General features: G+C 42.3%; 2 protein-coding genes across 5 annotated transcripts; both read left to right on the top strand.

The window, feature by feature from the left end:
* The first annotated feature begins 638 nt into the window (after nucleotides 1–638).
* cldn26 (claudin 26) lies at nucleotides 639–1,862 on the top strand. The gene has a single exon (XM_084359308.1). It carries the CDS (start codon nucleotides 792–794, stop codon nucleotides 1,446–1,448), a length of 657 nt encoding a protein of 218 aa, XP_084215434.1. The 5' UTR covers nucleotides 639–791; the 3' UTR covers nucleotides 1,449–1,862.
* Nucleotides 1,863–3,644: 1,782 nt separating this feature from the next.
* On the top strand, nucleotides 3,645–21,900 carry aifm3 (AIF family member 3). Of its 4 annotated transcripts, none has more exons than XM_084360801.1 (21): nucleotides 3,645–4,063; nucleotides 8,757–8,976; nucleotides 12,541–12,754; nucleotides 13,518–13,627; nucleotides 13,717–13,826; nucleotides 13,936–13,980; nucleotides 14,070–14,166; nucleotides 14,669–14,781; nucleotides 15,065–15,151; nucleotides 15,238–15,329; nucleotides 15,430–15,560; nucleotides 17,306–17,421; nucleotides 17,630–17,701; nucleotides 18,016–18,109; nucleotides 18,215–18,291; nucleotides 18,427–18,544; nucleotides 18,637–18,735; nucleotides 18,967–19,042; nucleotides 19,183–19,287; nucleotides 20,503–20,523; nucleotides 20,662–21,900. In XM_084360801.1, exons 2-21 carry the CDS (start codon nucleotides 8,946–8,948, stop codon nucleotides 20,702–20,704), a joined length of 1,851 nt encoding a protein of 616 aa, XP_084216927.1. In that variant the 5' UTR covers nucleotides 3,645–4,063; nucleotides 8,757–8,945; the 3' UTR covers nucleotides 20,705–21,900. The 4 variants fall into 4 exon arrangements, with proteins under 4 accessions (XP_084216927.1, XP_084216929.1, XP_084216928.1 ...); XM_084360803.1 differs by having other exon boundaries at nucleotides 3,647–4,063; nucleotides 18,046–18,109; XM_084360802.1 differs by lacking the exon at nucleotides 20,503–20,523 and having other exon boundaries at nucleotides 3,647–4,063.
* Nucleotides 21,901–22,396: the final 496 nt, after the last annotated feature.

Here is a 22,396-nt window from a genome sequence, read left to right as displayed (position 1 = left end):
GGGTGAACTGCTCCTTTATATAAGATGGACAGATTGTAAGAAAGTGCTGCATTTTATGAATGAGTGAGGCGTTTTATTTTGAAGTTACTTCGTGCATTTTGTCACTGGGATTGAGAAATGAAAGGCTGACCTAAATGCCGAGGCGCTACATTGAAGTTTCTGTTAGCTGCCAGTCGTACCGCAGGATCTGTGGAAACCCTCAGAGGAATTCACAAAGTGTTGGACTCTTTTGGACTCTGTTGTAAGTACCGTTGCAGGGAGCACAAAGTGCTATTCATGGTCCAGATACTTGAGACACTTGGCAAATCAAAAGCTCCTCGTTCGATTTCCTCTGGGTGTAAATGTCTTAACTGAAATTCATCTGAAATAACAACAACTTTAAAAAAAGATGGACTTTTTAATTTTACAGCCCCAAAGAAACAGGCCGTTATAATCATGTTTGTAGCTTTTTTTAATTCCTCTTCTGTTTTTGTGTGCACCCCCTCATGTGCAGCTTGCTCATGTTTCATTCATTTGAGTCCACTTGTGTGCGCACACTGCCCAGAATCCCATTGGACGTATCCGGTTTCATGTAAAAAACAGAGTTCATTGTTCGCTGTGATGATATTGAACACTGAAACAAAACTACGTCTGTTGTCGTGCGGCAGTCACGGATTATCTCCCACTTCTCAGGTGCAGGAGTGGGCCGGCCCAAGTTGGTCCTGCTACCTCAGCAGGTGGGACGAGCTACAGAGCCATTCTGGACCTGGGACCTGACTGAGACAGGAGTCACAGCACAGCAGAGGACCAAGATGGTTTTTCTAACACCCAAAATCATGCAAAGAACCGCACTCTTTGTGACGTTTGGGGGTTATGTCACGTCTCTGATCACGACCTTTCTCCCATTCTGGAAGACGATGAACTCTGACCTGAACGAAGCCGAGAACTGGTTCTCTGGACTGTGGCACATGTGCCTCTACACAGAGGAGGTGGGAATTCAGTGTAAAGCCTACGACTCCATCATGGCACTGCCGATGGACCTGCAGATCTCCAGGGTGCTCATGTCGGTGTCTATAGGCACGGGAGGCTTAGCTCTGCTGGCTGTCCTCCCAGGACTGGAGGGGGTGGATGTGTGCTTGGGGCAGCCTGGCCTGAAGAGACATCTCCTCATCCTCGGCGGGGTGCTGTCCTGGGTGTCAGGGCTCACCACTCTGGCCCCCATCTCTATCGTGGCCTACACAACTCTGGTGGAGTTCTGGGACGAGGGTTTTCCGGACGTGATGCCACGCTGGGAGTATGGGGAGGCGATGTTCTCTGGATGGTTTGGAGGTTTGGCTCTGGTCATCGGAGGGACTCTCTTCTTCATCGCCGTGTGCATGGGAGACTTCGACCAGAGGCCACCGAGTGTGCCGAACAGCCCGCAGGTGAAGCAGAGGACGAAGCACTACCTGAAGACAGAGGTGTTATAGAACAGACGGAGGCCTGAAATACTCCTGTGACTCTATTTCTGTGACAAGAATATAACTTCTGACTGAAATGATATGAAAGCAGTTCATCTTTTTAAGTCAAACTGTGACTGAAAGTATCAAACACCTTCCTGTAGTCTCTGTTTATCGTTAACAGAGAGGTTATTTTTAACACAACTTCTGTTTTACTTTGTTTATATGTGGCGGACCCTGCCACCTATCTAGCTTCTAACAGTGTTTTCTTCTGAGAACAGCTTGTTTATTCACTTATGGAAAAGATGAATGTTTCTTTTGTATTAGTTTGTATTATTACCTCATTAATATGTTTGAATTTCTTCTCCGAAACTACGTAGTGCCCCTTTAAAGACTGTTTTTTGTGTCTATACAAACTAAATAAACAAACTCTCTTTGTTTTCATGACTGAATAAACTGAATAAACAAACTGAACTGTTTTACTTTGTTTATATGTGGCGGACCCTGCCACCTTTCTAGCTTTAAACAGTGTTTTCTTCTGAGAACAGCTAGTTTATTCACCCATGGAACAAATATATATTTCTGAGTTTGTGTTATTACCTCATTAATATTGTAAATATTACAATTCTGAGTTTTAATTTTTCTCCCAAACTACATAGTGCTCCTTTAATCTCACAGTAACCTAACTGAAAAACAAACACAGTTTTGTTTCTTTCTTTTTATACAATGAAATTAAATTGTCTACTCTACTCTAAAGCCCGTACAGATAAGATAAATATCTCATCTCCAGCCTGATGCATGGATCAGTATTTTACTAAAAGGAGCCCTGAACAAGCGCCCGGACGTTTGTGTCGCACAGGGTCTCTGAGCCCGCGGGCAGGTCAGGAGTGAATAGTTGCATTCCAGCGCTGCAGCTCCTCTGTGTTAGATTTCGTCTCGGGGAGGGACTTGGCACCATCAGATCCTCTTAGTCCTTAATACACTATTTGGCTTCGGCGCACTGCGTGTACATTGTGATGATTAGAACTGATTTGGACATTTTTTTTCTTCTTGATGTCACAACAAATGAGGAAATGATACAGAATGAATTACTGGGATCAGTTTGTATCACATCAGGGTGTATGTGGATTGTGTTTATTATGCGTATTTGCTTAACAGACTCTGTTTAGATCTAATTAACCATCAGGGTTGAATCCACCCTAATAACGGCTGACAGTAATATGTTGGCACACTGATGTGATAGTTTAGCCTATGAATTATTCATTCACGCCGCTCGCCTCTCTTAATCTGGGTTTTTGGATGCTGCAGCTCTCTGGCCCCTGCAGAAAAGAGTCCCCCCTCCTCCTCCTCCTTGTACTTTAATTAAACTGAGTGATGTATCAGTGATGTAAGGCGGGACCTCCCCACCCCTCGAGAGCCTGATCGGTCATCATGTGCGCTCAGACATGCTTTTACATGTGCTTCAACACACGCAGAGAGTAACACAAACACAGTGACACGTGTCAGCTGTCAGCTCACTGTAGGAAACACAGAGGAAATCTCCTGTGAAGCATTCTGGGAAACAATGTGAAGACTGTCAACGCTGCATCCTGAGCATCATCCTGTCATCATTTTCATTGAAATGGATCTGAGACTCTCAGGTGAATGACCTTGTGCCAGCAGTTTCTAACCACAGTGGGAGCAAAAGGGAGTGGAAATACGTTGGGAGCTCATTTCTATAAGACTCGATATATACCTTTTTTAATCCTGCTCCACCCAACCCCCCCTTGACTGAGACTGGGATTTACTGCAGCAACTGCACTTTCACTCTTTCCCCCCTCTGCTGCACACACTGAAAGAAGTGCAGCTCACACATAGTGCCAGAGCTGTTTTAGTGTATTTAGTGCAAGAGTTATGTTTTTATATGTCTCCTGGTTGTCAGAATAAATACAAGAAATGTCAGCTGATACTCACTGCTGCAGCACAGACATCCGGCACAGTGTGATAAGTGGGCAGTGCAGTGGAGAGGGCAGCAAGTGTTTGATCAGGCTTAACCGGCAAGTCGGGTCTTTGACATCTGAAGGCGAGGCTGAAAGGGTCTGAACAGAAAAGCAAGCAGCCTGTAGGAGGGAGAGTGTGTGTGTGTGTGTGTGTGTTTGGGAAAGAGAGAGGAGGGGAGGGAGGACGAGAGCAGGAGGGAACGGTGAGAATTCATGCTGTGTTAGCATCCCCTAAGCAACTCCATCAATACTGCATACAGCTGAGAAGCTGGCAGAGGTCCTCCGTGCTGCATTTGCAGGCTCGGCCAGTGAACGAGAGCAACTCCCACGACCGGTCGGCTCAGTCTGCTGCTCCTGCTGCTGCTGCTGCTGCTGCTGCTGCTGGAAAGGGGGGCTCTGTGAGGGGCACACACACACACACACACACACTTAAACACACAACCACTAGAGCCTCTGCTGCATCAAGAGGCAGAAGAAGAGGAGAGCGGAGGAGGGCACAGAGGGACACACAGACTGGGAATACTCCAGTGGACGGAGCCAATCCCAGCAGAGGGACAGGGATTGTTGAGGAGACTCATGTGCTAATATGCTTCCGTGCTCCGCAGGGGGAAGCTGAGCACCAGGGAGTTTTGACAGGATCTCAGTGCACCTGCTCCATGCACACTGGTAAGCTGATTTATTCCCTTTTTTTTTTTTTTTTTTTACTTTACAGTTACAGGGGAATGTAGCTCTGTTTTATTAGGCTCCCATTATGATGTGTTGATGTGATGCTCTGTGTGCTCTTCGGAAATCTCATTATTTCTCTGTCGGCACATGGAGTACTTGTGTGGAAGTTATTTGCTCTCTGGTCCAGATCCTCCCTGGAGAACAATGTGCTGTGCTGCTTGGTATCAAATCAAATCACAACACCTGAAACGCAGAGCTGTGGCGCAAACACACGTAAAACTGTAAAGGCAGATTAAACACTCACGTAAAGGGGCAACTTTTTAACAGTTAGTAGATCTTCATCATCTGTTTGTGCTGGTTTTGATGGTCCCTTATGTGTGTTTTTGTTTGTGTGTGTGTGCATGCTGAGCCTCTGGTCAATAGCAGAGTTGTTATATGGAAGCACAGCTCCTCTGTGGGGGTGTACAGCCCTCTGTAGACCACAATTTTACTTTTCCATGACATCACGGAGAGGTTATCGCTCAAAGCAGCAGCAGAATGACCTGATAGAAGCCTGTGGTGCCATTGTTAATCAACTTCACACAGACTGGGAAGTTTAGATCGACTTTTTACAGGAAGAAATGGACAAAATAATGGAAGATTTTCCTCTTTTGAGCGTCACAGTAAACAATGCTGAATTTCTTTTTGAGAGCCACGTGGCATCGATGTATTACCCTAAAAACTAAATGTTTGTTTGACCTCTGTAGCCTGTTAATGCCAAAAAATGATGGGTCAAACTTTGGCCATTGTTTTCCACGTTTTTTTTAGTTCAAACACAGACAACATGCACACAAGCTGTCAGCTCGTCCAATCTCACTTCAAACGCAGTCACAACCACTTTTATCTACGAGCAGACGTTCGTACAAACTTGGTCAACCCTAACAGTGTGAATGAACTCGCTCACAATGTCTGATTGTGTCACGTACTAGAGCTTCTTAATGAGGATTGTGGTCAACTGTAATCCACTTCTTTATTCCTTTATAGTTAAGACACGTAGGCAATGGAGTAAATAGAAGTCAGTCAAAAAGCCTCTTGGGGTTTTGAAGGGACATCTGGTCGACTGAAGTTGATGAACTCGCGTAAATCTAACTTCAGTCATGGCCTGAAACACTCCTCTCTACTTCCCCCTCAAAAATAAGAACTGCTTTCAAGATGAAAGATGAAAACCGTTTCACCCACTTGTCCCTCACGTCGAGCTCTTCCTTGAGCCGATGGTAAACAAAATAGCTAACCACTAAGAGCCTGGTGAGAGAGCAACTTACGCAACCGGGGGGACGATTCCTCGGACTTATCTTGTTATTTCACAAACCAGGAGAACGTGCAAACTCATGCAGAGGTGTGGTGCGGTTGGATTGTTGTGGGCTCTTGTCCCTTTTATCAGCTGAGGATCAGAGAGCTCCTAATCGTTAACTACAGGCTAACATACCTGCCAAGCAAGTGTGTGAATAAAACAGACGCCTCAAGTTTGTTTTGCTTGAGGTCAATTAGCCGCTGAACGAGAAGCTCTGCTTTTATTCAATGCTGCTGAAAGTAAAGTGACAATTTAAAGTTTTGACTACATGTGGATGATACAGCATCTGTTCTTCTGCACGCTGATGTTTATTGGTGATGATTGAGTTTGTTGATGCCGCTGAGGAGGGGGCTCTTTTTTTTGAGGAGCAATAACATCACCGCTTGCTGTCACAGAATCGCTGTTTTTTCAAGTGGAGTTTTGAATGATGTACGGTCAGAGCACAAGCACTTTGTTGCTCAACATTCCTGCTTTTTTTTTTTTTTTTCCACTCACAGTCAGTTTATCGTTCAGCCGCCTCGCCACCAACCAGGAGCTGCATTTTGCTAATTCTCCCCTCCGACATTCCTGTAACAGGTTTTACATTTGTAGGGAAAGTGAGTGAAACTGACAGCTTGTTTGCCGGCAGGATTATTAGCACTGCTTGGGGACAGGCCCAACAGTGAGCGAGTGGGATCTGCGTCATATGTTGTGAGGACCAAATCTGCTTAACCTACTTTAAGAGTTTTTTGCACAAAATATCTCGGGCCTGCTGGAGCTCCAGGATGGCAGCCCGGCAGCACGGTCCAATTTGTTGTTCATCAAAATTTCAAAGGTGACAAATTATTCAACGGCCACCATGCGAGAGACAAGACCTCGTACATGGCATCTCTCTGTGGGAAGTGATTTGATTTTGTTGATCGAAGGCTCTGTTGTGTTGTCACGACTGGTAACTGAACGCAGGATAATATAAATGTTTGGCACGGACGCATAGCGCAGGAATACAGACCAAAAAGAGGCACTTCCAATTCTGTATTCTGACGTGAAAATAGAGCCATAAATAATCTTTCAAGTATTTTTACTTTACCCTACTACCCGCAACAACTTTTACAGAGGAATAGCAAAGAAAAGTAACAACACAATAACGGGAAAATACTCCAATACAAGTACAGATCTGCATTTGCATTCCTACCAAGATAAAAATACAGTATTAATTACTGAAGCTGTCAAAAGCTTAATTACTGGATATGCAGATGAATGGCCGCTGTGACAGATGTTGTATCAGATATAACATTATTAGATTGTTAGTATCTGGAGCTGGTTTAACGTCTTTATACAATCAAGCAGTTTGGTCCGGTGGTTCCTAATCTAGAGGTCGGACCCCCTCAAAGGGTCACGAGATCAATCTGATGGGTTGTGACGTGTTTAGTGGAGGCGGAAAGAAGAAAAGAAACCTGCCACATAAATCTGAATTCATTGTTTGGATTCTTCTCTTGTTGGGTCATTTTACCTCTTTGGCCAGAAAAGAAATTGACAAGTTCAGCAAGAAAATCACTCACAGACTCAATGTCACTTTATAACTACAGCAGAGTGGCGCTCAGTAGAGTGCATAACTCCACCAAGGACAGATACTAGCCACCTAAATACGGCTGATTTTTTTTCTCACAATGTTAAAGAAAGTTAAAAAACCATCCCTTTATCTGGATTAGCACCAAAAGATAATGGAGTTTATACTGAAAATCCTCCATCCAAGTTTCGTGGAAAACCGCTGACAAAACAACGAACCAACGAAATGAAAACATATATTTTGTCATAGTTTTTGTTTTCAAAGATCAATTTGTAGCTCGTCATCGTCTCATGACAAAAAAGTCGTTGACGAACATTTTTGCCATAGTTTTTGTTAATGAAATTAACAAACCAACCAACGGGTGAAACATAACTTCTTTGGTGAAGGTAATAACAATCATTGATAAATGGTAAATTTATAGTTAATTAAACTTCAGTTAAACTAGTCCTTCCTTAGTTTATAAACAATTTACTGTGTAAAGTTACAACTGATATTCACAATACTTTGTAAATGGTTCAGAAATACTGTGTAGTTCATCTATAAACATCTAGATGACGATTATAAAGTTTCAACTGATGTTTATGAATCTTTACAACTGTTTTACAAATTATTAAAGCATCTCATTGTATGTAAAAGTGGAATATCTATAAACTTAAGTTTAATTGACTATAAATGTATTAAGGATGTTTATTATAAAGTGTTACCAACAACTCATAGACATGAAACGTGAACTACAAGGTGTCAAAACCAACAGAATTCACTTATTTATTCATTTATTCACCAAGCGATTCATCATTTGCTTTTTCAATATGCTGTCAAATAAATGAGGAGAGTAGATCAATATTTTCCTCTGAAACAAACTGGCACAGAAGTATAAACTCTAATATATTCACATAAAGTACAAGTAGGCTGCCTCAAAGTTATTACTCAGTAACTTAGTTACTGTCACCCCCCGCAAACAAATACATAGTTCAGACACAACAACCCATCTCGGCTGCAGATTGTGGCCAGTCAGAGCAGATCTTTCCATTTCTCATTTGTTTCTCAGGAACGTTTTCTAAAGCAGCGCTCCTTTTCAACGCTGCACACTTTTCTTTTCTTTTTTTCTGAAGTTCAAGGACATTAAGATGTGCTCAGAATATCAAGCAGTCCTTTTGGTTGTACCTCAAAAGGATAATTGGGTGATGGATCGCACCATGTCGGGTGGGTTCACCTGCCACCCCGCGTCTCTGCTCAGAGTCATAGCAGCCGGCGAGTAACTAAGTACTGTATGTGTGGGTGAAATACCAGAGCTGGCAGAAATGTGAGGGCAACGTGGCAACAAAAAAAAACAAGGGAGGGGGGGGGTGGATTTTGAAACTCAAGGGGCCCCTGCTTCCCTTTAAAGCGCAGTGTGACGAGAAAGTTAATAGGTGTCGGAGCTGCTGTTAATATTTAACGGTGTCCATGCAATATGCATGAACAAAGGTAACAGTGTGTGTGGAAACGTTCCCAATTAACACAATTGCTTCCTTTTTACAAGCACTAGCATGTCATATAGACACACACAGAAAAAATCATCTGGCTGGCTTCCCTTGGCTGTCTAATCCACACTTCAGAGGAACATCAGAGACTTTTTGTGATTTAAAAAAAGGGCCAAATGTTTTGTCAGTTATCAAGAAAAAGTTGTAAATGAAAAGCAGACAATTCTTTAAACATCTTCAGAGTCTCCAGAGCATCTTTAAAACTGCCTGAGCAACAACAAACAAGTTGTTTATCTCAAAAAACATGCTTGACAGATGTGTCTGATCCATGTGTTTCTGCTGACGTCCACACAGATTATGTGGAGGAGCTGATGTGTGCGATGGCCAGCCCGGACCTGCAGGTTCTCACACACACGCTTCTGTGTTATCGTTACCTCCCGACCAAGCAGCCCAGCCCGAGGATCTGACCGCACCTCCCGCACCTCCCTCTCCCCCCCTCTCCCTCCCTCTCTCCCCTGGTCGTCCCTCAATCCTGGGCCCATCATGGGAGGATGCTTCTCCAAACCCAAACCAGGTGACCGACACGTGTCCTTATCTCAATCAATACCGAATCATTGCACAGCTCTTATTTGCAGCGTTGTGTGCGGCAAGTAATGCACATAATGTTTTGTCTCGATAGACGCTGCAGTGTGATTAATATTTAATGTTAAAGGTGCACTATGCAACTTTTCTTTTACAGGGCTAAGAACATAAAAAGAGACATAGCTCTTTTGCAACAGCTAACATGAGCTTTATACCATTTTTCCACCAAAATTAACGGGTCGACACAGGTTTTTTAAACGCTGGTACACCCGAGCCATTCGGTCCAATAACATTTGGGAAGTGTAGAAGCCGGGGTCTTACATTTAGATCAAAGCTGAGCTGAGCTGAGGTGATAAAAACCTGTTATTGACCCGGCTTTTCAAAATGTCTGCTGTTAATGTGATTTAAAGACGAGTTTAATACTGTGGCAGTGGATGAATGAGCTGTAAACATGAGGTACAGGAAAATATAGATGTGAAACAGTGATGATAGAAACTACTTTATTGGTGATACAAGGAGGACGCTCTCTCCATCAGTCATTGTTACAGCGTCTGTGAATCTATACATGTGTTTAAATATCGCACTGTTTCCATGGAGAGACGGGTTATTTTTTTCCAGGACAGTTTGAGTCACTTCCAGAGCTACCTACAGCTACAGCCTCCAAATCCTGTTATACGTGTCCTCTCATATCCAGCCTCCTCTGTTGCACTATAGTGTTTAGTGTAGGAGGAATTTTAATGTTCTCTGTGGCATCTTCGGTCAAGAGGATTTCATACCGAGACATGAACATCCAAATATGTGATGTTGTGTGAATCCATTTTAGTGTTCGCATGGCGAGCAATAAAGCTGTATCGCATGAGAAACACATCTGCAGCTTTTCTTTTGTGCATCTCATGGAGGTGAAGTGAGGCAGGAGGCTGGCTCTCTGTGAATAATGACTGAACGGAGGCTGCTGTCAGACTTCTGAGGACTAATTAGTCAGTGTCAGTCACAGTTTGACCTTCAGCTGCTAATAATTGATAACTCAAACTTAGCGAAATGTATCAGATATTCTCCAAACCCAAACAAATCACCAGAATAAATGCTGGCGGTGTATGTTTCTGGGAACCACGGATATGTTCAAACTTTATGTATCATTATGTTCAATTTTCAATTTAGTGTTGCAACAATGCTGTGCTAAAGCCTGGTTAGGTTTAGGCACAAAAAACACATGGTTAGGGGACAACGCCTCGTCTATAACTAAATAAGGAAGGAGTCAGGGATGCTTTTGTTTAAGGACATTTTATTACTGGACACAGTGTTGGAGGAGGAGCCCCGTTCATTCATATGAAGGCTGCTCAGTGGTGTTTTGAAGCCAAAAAGCTCGACTTCCTGGCTATGAAAATACCTGGATCGCCGACCGAGCCGGCTAACTTCCGGTTTAGCTCCCGGCTAACTTGAAGGGGGATAAAATAATTTAATCCTGCAGCTCTTCTAGACTTTCCAAATGTTGTTGGACCAAATGGCTCAAATTATGACAGTGAAAGGGATCATTTTGTGGGGGTCAAAATAATGTTTTAAAGACGCTTCTTTCACAATGGGTCTATTGTTGTTTTCTCCTCTGTTACAACTGTTTCTGGTGCAAACGTGACGCTTTAGATAAAAATCACAGACGAGCTGCCTTGAATGCGGGAAGTAGGAATAGGGTCATAGGCGATTTTTAGCAGGTTGAACCACGTTTGAAAAACCTCTGTAGACCTGCTTATTTTGGTGGAAAAGTGGTACAAGTCCTGAAGTCCTGAATTCATCATGTCAGTCTTGATTTGTTCCTCACTTATTTCTTAATAAACTAATCATTAGCTGATCTATACAACTGGGTAAGGAGTTACTCATTAACTAATGGTTATCCAGCAGTTAGTTCCTCATTCGTTCCTCATAACTACTCATCTTCGCTTTGTGTCCCTTGCTGCAGTGTTAAAACACATTATTTATGTGTGATTGATAATTTAGGCAAGGAGGGACATGGCAGAGCAGCTCAGGGCTTCATGATTCAGATCACTGTTCACTTTAGTGGTATCCAGCCAAAGAAATCCTTCGTAACCACGACAAAGAAGTCCAGGTCCCGGTCTGAAGTGATTCAAAACATAGTCTGAGGGCATTAGATTGATAAAAGATGATATTAATATCTTTTATCAGCCCATTCTGAGGCCCAAAGTTGAAGTGTGAAGTATAAATAAAGATAACTCCCACTGAATATTGAGTTAATTTATAGTTATACACTGACTGTAAGTGTCAGTGGGAGTAAACTGGCACCATGACAGGATCCACAAGGGAGCGAGCTGGAGGAGCATGTAGACAAAACACACTGATGGTTTCATCTGCGTCAACATATGAAGAAATACAGAAAGGTTACCAACACTGTGAAACTATATATATACACACAAACACTCTGCGTTTGTCTAAACACTGACAGGATCAAAATAAAATCATTACTGAAGATATTTTAATCAGTTTAACTTTGTATTGATGAACAAATGAAGCGTCAGTGTGGTGATTATTTAGCGGCAGACATCCAGAGATTCTCTCTTCAGCTGTGGAAAAGCTTTCTCTTTCTTTTTTCTCCTGCGATCGCACTCACTATTATGATTTTCCATTGATTTTAATTAAGACTTGCTCAGCGGGAGAAAATTCCAGCCAGATTACTGTGTAAGAACCGAAATGATCAGCACATTTTTCCAGCCGAACAGATAAAGCCTGCTGCAGTGCTAAAAAAAAAAAAAAAAAGGAGTTACACAACCATTTTCTAAATGTTCAGAAGTGTAAACCCGACAGCAGCTCATCACATGTCATAACTTTTTACCAGAAGAAGTATAAAAATAATCCACTCCCAGTTTTTTGTGTCTTTAGAAAACCAGAAATTCTGGTTAAAGCTTAGAAACTAAAATGGAAATCTCATTATATAAGGCATTGTTATCCTGTCAAAGTCATATTTTCCAGCTTAGTAAGTTAATTTAGATGTAGACAGAGTCTTTTTTTTTGTCTTTTTTGTGGATTTTCCATATTACAACACCGGTAAATCTGGTATGAGTGGCACTGCTCTCCATATGAAGGTTTAGGTGCTTGTATAAGGACCAAATTCCAGCTGTTTGGGAGTCTGTGTGGGGTGTTTTGTAAGTGTTTTGGTAGTTGAGGTAGAAAGGAAAAGAAAATAATAAGAAGAAGAAGACGAGTTTGCCTTCTCACACTTCTCCTTTCAGCTGCTTTCATTTGTTTCAGTTGTGGAGATGTCAGATTCAATTTGTCCAAAAGCTGTGAACGTCTCTCCGGCTGAAAGGCAAATTAATTTTCCAAAGCAACGGAGAAGGGTAGTAATAAAAAAAAGAAAACAGAGGACAGATACACAGGATTAATAGTGCGATCCACTGGTGATTGGTGGCTCTTACAATCTGCCAACATTACTTTAAACAGATTTATATTTGAAGGTTTTACGGCCTCAGTTTACTGCCATGTGTGATCGTGTGTTCAGCCATGCATTCACGGATATTTTTCTAAAGTGGGACGTGTCTCTGTCGTGCAGTTGAAGTTAAAGTGGAACTCTCTCTCCTGGAAAAAGAAAAAGAGATGGACGGGCTGTCACCCAACGGCAAAGCGAGTCCCTTTGCTGACTGCAGACCGAACGGGGCCCTGGGTCACGGCTCCGACGACGACTCCACCCAGCTCCCCCTCTACCACAAACCACGGGACTATGTGGAGGCCTCCGTCTGTCACGTTAAGGATCTGGAAAATGGACAGTAAGAAAATGAACAATATTTTTTTTTTTTTCACACACATGCAGAGGTACATATACGTTATTTACTATATATCACACTAAGTTCCCATTAACAGGGACACAAAGAAAGATAAAAATGACTTTTTCTTTTATTGACAGTGGCCCTGAGGATCAAAACACTTCCAGAAGGCAGAAAGTGCAACAGAAATGTTCTGTTTTCTGTGTGTCGTTGTGTTTGGACCCTCAGGGCCACCGTATAATCTCTGTACAATCACCTCTGGTTTGGTCGAAATAAATCCTAATTCAGCGATGTAAGATAATAAAATATTCCAGCTCGACACCCACTGCTGATGTCTGACTCTCGCTCCTCTGCCACGTCTTGCCTCTCCTGGCTCGCCGGTCGTGTCCTCTCATCCTCTGAGTCATAGGCCTGTTTCGAGCCGCTGTAAATCACCTCTGTACTGCATCTCCTGTCTTCAGTCTGGGAGGCTGTGGTGTTGGCAGACTGCCTGAAGCTAATGCAACCATTTAGCTACACGGCTCACTGAGCTACTGGCGAACGGCACATACTGAGCTAACTTAAAATTCTGGCCATTTCTTACAAATTATACCTTTAATGGACACCAATAACCAAATTACATGTCTAAAAATATGTGAACTGTCGCTTACAGAGTGTAACTTAGATGTTTCTACTGTACTACAGGTGAGTTGTTTAGATTTTTTCATGAAACAAGTTATAAATGCACACAAACACACACCTCTTTTTGTTTTTGTCTGTTTGGCAGGATGCGAGAGGTCGACTTGGGAAGTGGCCGAGCTTTGTTGATCAAAGAGCACGGGGAGTTTTCAGCCATGGCCCACAAGTGTCCACACTACGGAGCACCGCTGGTCAAAGGTGAGGGAGAGATTTTCCAGGCACGATGTTATAATACAGCACATATAATATCATTCACTAGACTTCCTTATCATTCTCTGTTGTTCCAGGTGTGTTGTCAAAGGGACACGTGCGCTGTCCCTGGCACGGTGCGTGTTTCAACATTGCAACAGGAGACATCGAGGACTTCCCCGGGCTGGACAGCCTGCCGACCTTCCAGGTGACCTTCCCCGCTGGTTGCTGTCTCTTAAACACATTCCCTTTGCCTTATCATGTCTCTAAGCACCATCAAAAAAAGTGTACACATCGCTCATGTCTGTTTGCTTCAGGTCAGAGTTGAAAAGGACAAGGTGATCATTCGTGCAAACAAGCAGGTAACAAGAACGAGAGTGTGGATGATTTATGCAGGAAACGACACCGACCGCCTGATTGATCGGCGGCCTTTTTTTTTTTTTTCTTCCAGGCTCTTCAGTCACAGAAAAGGTCAAAGCCCATGGCCCGATGCTCAGCAGTCATTAACTCCAGCACAGGATTCAGCCATGTTCTCATCATTGGCTCGGGTCAGTGTGTTTTTTGTCCCAGAACAAAAAAACTCCTGCATGCTGTCGTCTTTACTTGCTATCAGGTTAAATGGTTATTGGTTGATTATAGGCTGATTGACCCACATGGACCAATGAGGTCACACTACAGACTGACGGCACTCATGAATCAAACAATACAAATAGACAGTTCATAACATCATATGAGTATTTCCATTTTCTGCTACTTCATACTTCCACTCTTCTACATTCGGACGTAAATACCGCATTTTTACTGCACCACATTTATTTGATAGCTTGAATTACTCGTTACTTTGCAGATTATTTTATATTGGATTCGGCTTTAATTGAATTAAAGGGGACTGTTGGGCTCTACTGAATGTCTTTCTAGTTTTGTAAATGTCATTGCACTGCACATACCACTTCTCAAGCAACAGAGACCCACTTGTCTTTAGAAAATTTCCTTCACTTTCTTTTTTTTTTCAATGTCATTTTCCTCTTTTACTGTGAATGTCTCCACCAGGTCCAGCAGCTCTGGTGTGTGCAGAAACGCTGAGGCAGGAGGGCTTCACCGACCGCATCGTCATGTGCACCATGGACAGACATCCTCCGTATGACAGGCCTAAACTGAGTAAGGTTTGTACACAGACCCTGGCCACAAAAAACTGAGACAGAAACTGACTTTGCCAAGAAAGTTACATAACACACACTGCAGAGGTGCTGCTTTGATCAGCGGTGCTAAAACAGGAGCTCTCTGGTGATGCAGCTTCGCCTCACAGCAACAAAGATGTAAAGAAAGTGACAGATTTCACTGAGTCCTGGCTGCTTACAGTTGTACGAACTCTTGGTTTTGGAAAGATACATTTTGGATTCTTGCATTTGATTTTGTTCTCTGATGCACTAACCTGTTGACCTTTAGTCCTTAGAAAGCACCGCAGAGCAGCTGAGATTGCGCTCCATGGAGTTCCTGCAGGACCATGACATTGAGCTGCTCACAGAGAAAGAGGTGAGAGCAGGTGACCTCAGACTCTGACGTGAAGACTGATTTGATAATGGCTGATAATGACTTAATCTGTATGATGTTTGCTTCAGGTTGTGGCGATAGACGTGAAAACACGATCTGTGGCCTTCGAGGACGGCCTGAGGATGGAGTACAGGAAGCTCTTTATTGCTACAGGAAGCAAGTGAGCAAAATAAAAAATACTTTCATCACACAGGATAATTAAGCAGCTGAGATGATCAATTAATAAACATTTGCTTGCTTCCATTTCCTGCTTGAAAAAGACCCAAACCAATGACCTACAAAGGCAAAGAAGTCAGGAACGTGTTTCACCTCCAGACGCCTGAGGACGCTAACAGCGTCGCGAGGCTGGCCAACAACAAAAACGCTGTGATTGTGGGAACATCATTCGTTGGTGAGAAAAAGACACATTTATTTAATACGCGTGCTGATTAAGGGCTGAATTTCAAAATCAAATTGGACTGACTGCAGTGGATTCAGATCACCTGTGTGGAGACTGACTCCTAATTAATGAGTGGAAGCAGCCTCGGGCGATCCCCTCCCAGCCAGTCAAGGTGTGACGACGGCCTTTTGTGAAGGTTTGAGAGAGGTGGGGACTGACACCCAGGTTGGACTCTTATCCTGAATCTGTCCCCGACACACTGCAGACCTCATCCCAGTAGATTGCCAGCCAGACACTCTGGTCCCCACTGAGATTTATTTGCTGCCTCATTTAATTCCCGTTGAGGGAAACTGTGTTTATTCTTCAGCCCAGTTGAGCGACCACAAAGGTCACCAGTCAACTGGGCTACCTGCATCAGGGCCGGCCTAATTTGTGCAAGTGCTGCTTGTCTTCCAAATAGCCGGACGCCTGCAGGTTTTCTTTTGTTTGTTTATCTTCACTGAACCCCTTGAAACCCAAGCCCCTATGCACCTTCAGTTTTCTCATTTTATTTAACTGAGAGCTTGTAAAAGACACATTTCAGGTTGATTATCCCCTGAAGAGGCATTTTTTCATTATCCAAGTAGTAGGTTTGTAAATATTTTACAGCTCTGCTGAAGCCCGATAACGACCCACTCATTTGAATCAGGTGTGTTGCACCAGGGAAACATCTAAGAACTTGTCCACATGTACACGGGTATTTATTAAAGGTTTGGGCCTTCCGTACACTTAACAGCGTCTCAGGTCTCTGAAAACGGAGCTTTTGGAAAACTTCTACCGGGGTGAAGATATTCAGAAACACCATCTTCAGTGTTTAGGTGTGGACAGGAAGACGGGAGATTCTTGGCTTGTCTCCTTTTGTTTGGCAGGCTTCTGATTGGCCAGTGTGGCCTTACAGTAGAGGTTACATCACCACCTGTTGCTTTGGCGTGCGCTTGACAGCAGACAGATTTCTTTTAAATACCGTTGGTGTGGATGAGAATTTTTTTGGAAACCTGAGGAGGAAAAAATTGTGCTTTTAAAAATACCTGTGTGCATGTGGACAAGATCTTAAACATGCAGGGCAGGAGGCCCCAGGACCAGACTTGACACTGCAAAAAAAAATAGTTTCAGTAATTAGAAATTTGATTAATTTTACTCCCAAAGGAACAGTTCACTCAAAAATTAAAATTAAGTTATCTTCTCTTCAAGCAATGTGGCTGCAGACTGCAATCAACACAATAATTCCTCTGAAAATGCATAAAACAAGACCAGCTCTCGATCCAGTGTTTGGCTAGAGAGAAAAATGGAAGTGCAACATGGCCGACTCCTCGGAGGACGACGCAGGCTATTTTGCAAATTTCATTCTTGTCTTTTTACTTTCATCAGCACTCCAGCTGCCCTGACAAAGTACATACTGCTGCATGCAGTATGCATACAACTGAAACATACTACTTGATCATAACAAAGCACCTTGAACTTTGATCGTCTTGCTGTTATCAGTCATCGTGGCTCCTCTAATCGGTCATCCGTCTGTGACGTGTCTTCTTCTCTGCAGAGGAAAAACATCTTGGCTTGTACACTGAAAAATGGGACCAGATGACTAAATCTTTTCCTTGCATAGTAAATAGTCTAAGACAACAAAAACACAAGATTTGTGTGATGTGACCCCGTCTGTATTATTATGCATTAACTGTAACATGTATTAACTGCATGCTGTTTATGTGTTGTGTTGGCAGGCATGGAGGTGGCTGCAGCTCTAACCGACAAGGCTCACTCGGTGTCTGTCATCGGGATCGAGACGGTCCCCTTTAAACAAGCTCTCGGGGAGAAAGTAGGGAAAGCCATAATGAAGGTAGGAGACGCACTCCTGGGAAATCAAGCTTTTCGAAGACACGTGGCACCTCCCAGAATTAAAAATCCTACTTGTTAAAATGCCAGTCAGGCTCTTCCGGTCAATACCCCGGTAACCACAAGAGAGCGATCGTACGTCTTCTCATTATCCAGAAGACACATGCAAATGTTTTTCCACACGGTTACTGAGTCTGTTTGTGTCTCTGCAGCTGTTTGAGGCAAACAGGGTGAAGTTCTACATGCTGAACGAGGTGTCAGAGATGATTGGCCATCATGGACAGGTATTCAGAAAGTGAGAGAAACAGCATGACATGATGCTCAGCAGCACTTCCCCCCCCCCCTTTTGTTTAATGCACAATGAAGATGAGTCACAAAAGACACACAAAGCAACATTATGTAACTTACCTTAAAATAGCAGCTTCAAAATCCTGTTGATGGTACAGTGTCCTGTAATAAGGTGATTGGTGTCTGTCTCAGCCCCTCACTTTGTTTTGAAATCCTCTCTATATTCAAGGTGTCAAGGTTGTAATGTAAGTGTAGGAGAATGAATTGAAAGCTGTTCATGTATATAATCGTGCGTCTCTATCACACACAGCCTGGACATTTTGTTTCTCCTGTCACACAGCTGAAAGAGGTGGTGCTGAAGAGCGGGAAAGTCCTGCGGGCGGACGTGTGTGTCATCGGAGCAGGTAATGCTCAAAGATGACGTAAAAATGTACTTTCCTTCACACGTCAGGTGATGAAACTCCCTTTTGAAGAGTTTGAAATCTGAAAAAGCGTCTCCTCTCCTGCAGGAAGTGTTCCTGCAACGGGCTTCCTGAAACAGAGCAGCATCCACATGGACTCCAAGGGCTTCATCACCGTCAACAAGGTAGTTAACACTCCTTGTTTGCCTGAAACAGTATTTTAATGAGTTAATTAATTCACAGTGTCTCAACAACATAGAGAAACGTTGCATTAAATGTGACCCTGGATGGAAAATGTAATCCTCTGAACTTTCTCCCAGATGATGCAGACGAGCGCTGACGGAGTCTTCGCCGGAGGAGACGTTGTTATTTTTCCTTTCCCGCCACGAAACAACAAGAAGGTGAACATCCCTCACTGGCAAATGGCTCATGTGCACGGTGAGTCTGTTACAGCTGCATTTACTGTGATTAGGATTTATGTTGCTTTAAAGAAAAGCATGTAACATTTCTGTTTACAACCTGACTGACAGGGAGGGTGGCAGCTCTCAGCATGATGGGCAGAGCCACCGAGATCAAAACTGTGCCTTACTTCTGGTCAGCCATGTTTGGGAAGACCATACGCTATGCAGGTAGGTTCACACCTTTAATCTATTTTACCTATTAGGTTTAATAAGTGTTTGCTTGACATTTTATCAGCTGTAGTGAGATCAGAGACTGTCAAGTGGAGCTGCTATACTGCCATCTAGCTGTAAACATTCAAAAAATAAAGACTTGAGACTGAATCCAGCCTGAACTGGATTGTTTTCCTTTTTGCGGTTGACAAAAAAAACATTCATGTTTCTTATTTTCTATTTGTGAAGGTTATGGTGATGGATTTGATGATGTCATTATACAAGGAGATCTGGATGAACTGAGATTTGTGGCGTTTTACACAAGGTACGTTTTTTTTTCTTAAATAAACTGGACAATAAATGTATCTTCTCTGGATTTCTGCACTTACTTTAGTCTTAAATTGTGCCTCCTGGTCTGATTCAACAATAGTTTTCTCATTGTTTCTTCCTCTCGTCCATCTATAGGAGCGAGGAGGTGGTTGCTGTTGCCAGCATGAACTATGATCCCATTGTATCCCGAGTGGCAGAGGTCTTAGGATCCGGAAAGACGATTAAGAAGCGAGATGTGGAGTAAGTCTCCTTCCCCAGACTTAAATCTGGTCACGGTTACAATAGCTGTTATGTTCTTTAGGTTCGTCAGGTTTTTACTGTGAAGAAAAACATGACAAATTAGTTATTATCACTCTGACAGAAAACACATCGAGTCATGGAGCTTGTGACTTCAGTCACACGGAAAGTATTAAACGAGCCTGTCGAAAGTACACGACAGAGAACTGCAGACACAATAACAACAGATGTTATTTTGTTATTTCGCTTAATTAATTCCGCAATTACATAATGATTTCTGTCAATCATCACTGGAAAATTTTACTTTTATCAAGTAAAAATTAAAACAAAGCTGTTAGACAGATTGACAAGGTCGTGACAGAGATAACAAGAAATAACAAAGACACTTTTACCCAAACATTAAGTACTTACAGGCATTTATAAATACTTTTATAACTTGTCATTTATGACACAATATAATGTTGTCGTAAGCAGATATTTAAAAAAAACAGTAAAACTATATAATGCCATTAATTAATACACAGTAAATGTATAGTTCATTAAACTTTAGGTACTAGTTTTTTGACTCTTAAATTAAGTTTTAACAATTGTTAATGTTCATAAACACAAGCTGCATCTTTCTAATGGGCATCCAGATAATGTTTACAGATACACAGTATTTATTAGTAAAGTAGACACACAAATAAAAGCCTACAATGTGTAATAAAACCCTTATTAACTGTTTATACACACGAGGAAATCATTCACAGGCACTTTAGAAATCATAATAATAAAATAAATAATACAAATCATGAAGAAATGAATCAAAACACAATTCTTTCCTAGAATTTCCGATTTTATGTCACAGATGCTTCAGTACACATTAAAAACAAACTACATTATAATGTGTTTTATTGTGCTGGAAACTGTAAATAGTGTTTACTCAATAAATAATGGAAAGCAGGGAGGGAGGATTGATATAAAGCGTAGGTGGAAATGATTTTCTTTGCGTGTTCATCTGACTCGCTGTGCAACAAATAAAAGTATTTTTGTTGCACTTGCAGGAACATTCAAAAACAATCGACACTACTTCATTTGCAAACCATGAGCCCTTCAAAATAAAGTGCTTCTTCAATATCTTTGCATGTATTTCTGTCTGTTTTGCTCAGATTTGACTGTCGTGTGTCTCATGTCTCTCATGTCTTTCACTTCTCATAATGCAAACTCAAAAATTTGAAGGATGTTAGCACGGCTTGGCAAGTACGCACAAATACCAGCTTCTTTTTTCTATTTTTCCATTTCACTCACGTTGACCGTGTGAGGCAGCTGTGTGAGCCATCGACTTTACAAACGTGTCAATGTGTCTCACGTCCGTTTTTTTTTTGCTCTTATTCGCAGGACTGGAGACATTTCTTGGCTGATTGACAAAGGCTCTCAATGACTTCACATCTGAAGGTCACAAGGACAGACCCAAAGTCCACCTCAATATGGACACTTATGGTGCTGAGACACTGAGCAGCTATCCCGGTCTGGACACACACACATAGACACAAACTGGGGAGAGGACTGCTGGAGACACACTTCCCTGAGGACGACACTGGAGCTCGCTTTTGTTCTTGAGAGACACTTTAACGTGAGACTGAATCACTGTGTTGGCGTGTTGTCAAGTTTCACAACAAAGCAATATATTGGATTCAGCCTCTGCGCTGCTGCGAGATGTATCTACCTGTACACTTTGTTTATAAGAAGAAGCCAGGAATGGGCATTGGCATTTTGTACAAAAATAACAATGTATATAGCTATAATCCTGAATGCACTGTAACAGAATGAGAACATACAATTTGAACTGAATTTTTTTCTAAGTTTTAAAATAACGGATTCGCTCGTGTGCTCGCGTACAGGCCTCTAGATCTGCATGGTTTTAATTTACTATAAGAGGAGTTTAAAACCCCCTGAACTGAGTTTTCTATTTAGATGCATCAGCAAACAAAGCTTCAGTCTGCTAAAAAACAAACAAACTGCAGGATCACATGCAGCAGAAACCCTGAATGCAGCTTTAACACACACACACGTGCAGCTTTAATTCGTACTAATAAATGACCATTTCTAGTGTTACGACATACCTCTTTTTTATCGGTTGCCTTGCTAGTAGATTGCACAAATTAAATTCTAATCAGACTTTGATCACACACACTAGTGCTTGCACAATAGCTTCATGTATTTTCTAACCAATAGATATCAACCCCCTTTTAGTAGCTTAAGGTTTTATTTTTGATAGCCGTCACCTCCATCGGGATATTCTTTGTTACTAACTCAGGGAACTGAGGTTTGTGGCCTGGTCTTAACTGGGGTTACTGGTCCTTTTGCAAGCAGAAATGAAATTGTTGCTTTAGTTTGGTTTTTTTTTTCTCTCCCCAGTTATTGTAATTACACTCGTTCCCTCATTTTTCATTCAGAACTGCTTGTAAGGGGTTTATAAAGTAGATGCTTGATCACGTCCTGGTGTGCTGATGATCCCAAAATACCTGACAGTCCACACATTGTTTTAAAAAAATAAAAAGCATTGTTGTTCCTACAGAGAAGCCTGGAACGGCATTTTTATAACTTAACTTTGAAATAAAAGTCTTCCAACAATAACCGTTCACATTCAATGTTTCTTTCTGCGTGACTCCACCTGTTGTTTAAGTGTGCACTTTATAAAAGGAGACACATCATGTTCAGGTTCATAATTTTATTTTGGGTTACTAGTAGAATAGGTTTACATGCTTTAGTGCTTCAGTTGTCTCATACTGTCTTCTCCCCTCCTGTCTCTTTAAGGACCGCCCCCCCCAAATATCCAGTACTCTCTGATTGGTCGGCTCACACACGCCTGAGCCAGCACCACTTACAACAACAACAACAACAGAGCAGCTTTGCTAAATTAATTCTCATGTGCCGAAATAGCTGCTAGGTATAAATTATGCCAATATGTGATGTCATGAAGTCACTGAATTAAAGGCGGGACTACTGACGAGGCGTTTCAGGAGCAGTGTTTTCTGCGGGAGAGAGGAGCTTCTGTTGGTGCAGACTACAAACTGTAAAGGCATAATAGATCTCCTTTAACCAGGACAAAAACAGTAAATAATCAGAAGAG

This window comes from Pagrus pagrus (genome assembly GCF_965226575.1).
Source record: "Pagrus pagrus genome assembly, chromosome: 8".
NCBI classification, from domain to species: domain Eukaryota; kingdom Metazoa; phylum Chordata; class Actinopteri; order Spariformes; family Sparidae; genus Pagrus; species Pagrus pagrus.
Note: the sequence above shows the minus strand (reverse complement) of the source record. Positions and strands in the feature narration are given on the sequence as shown.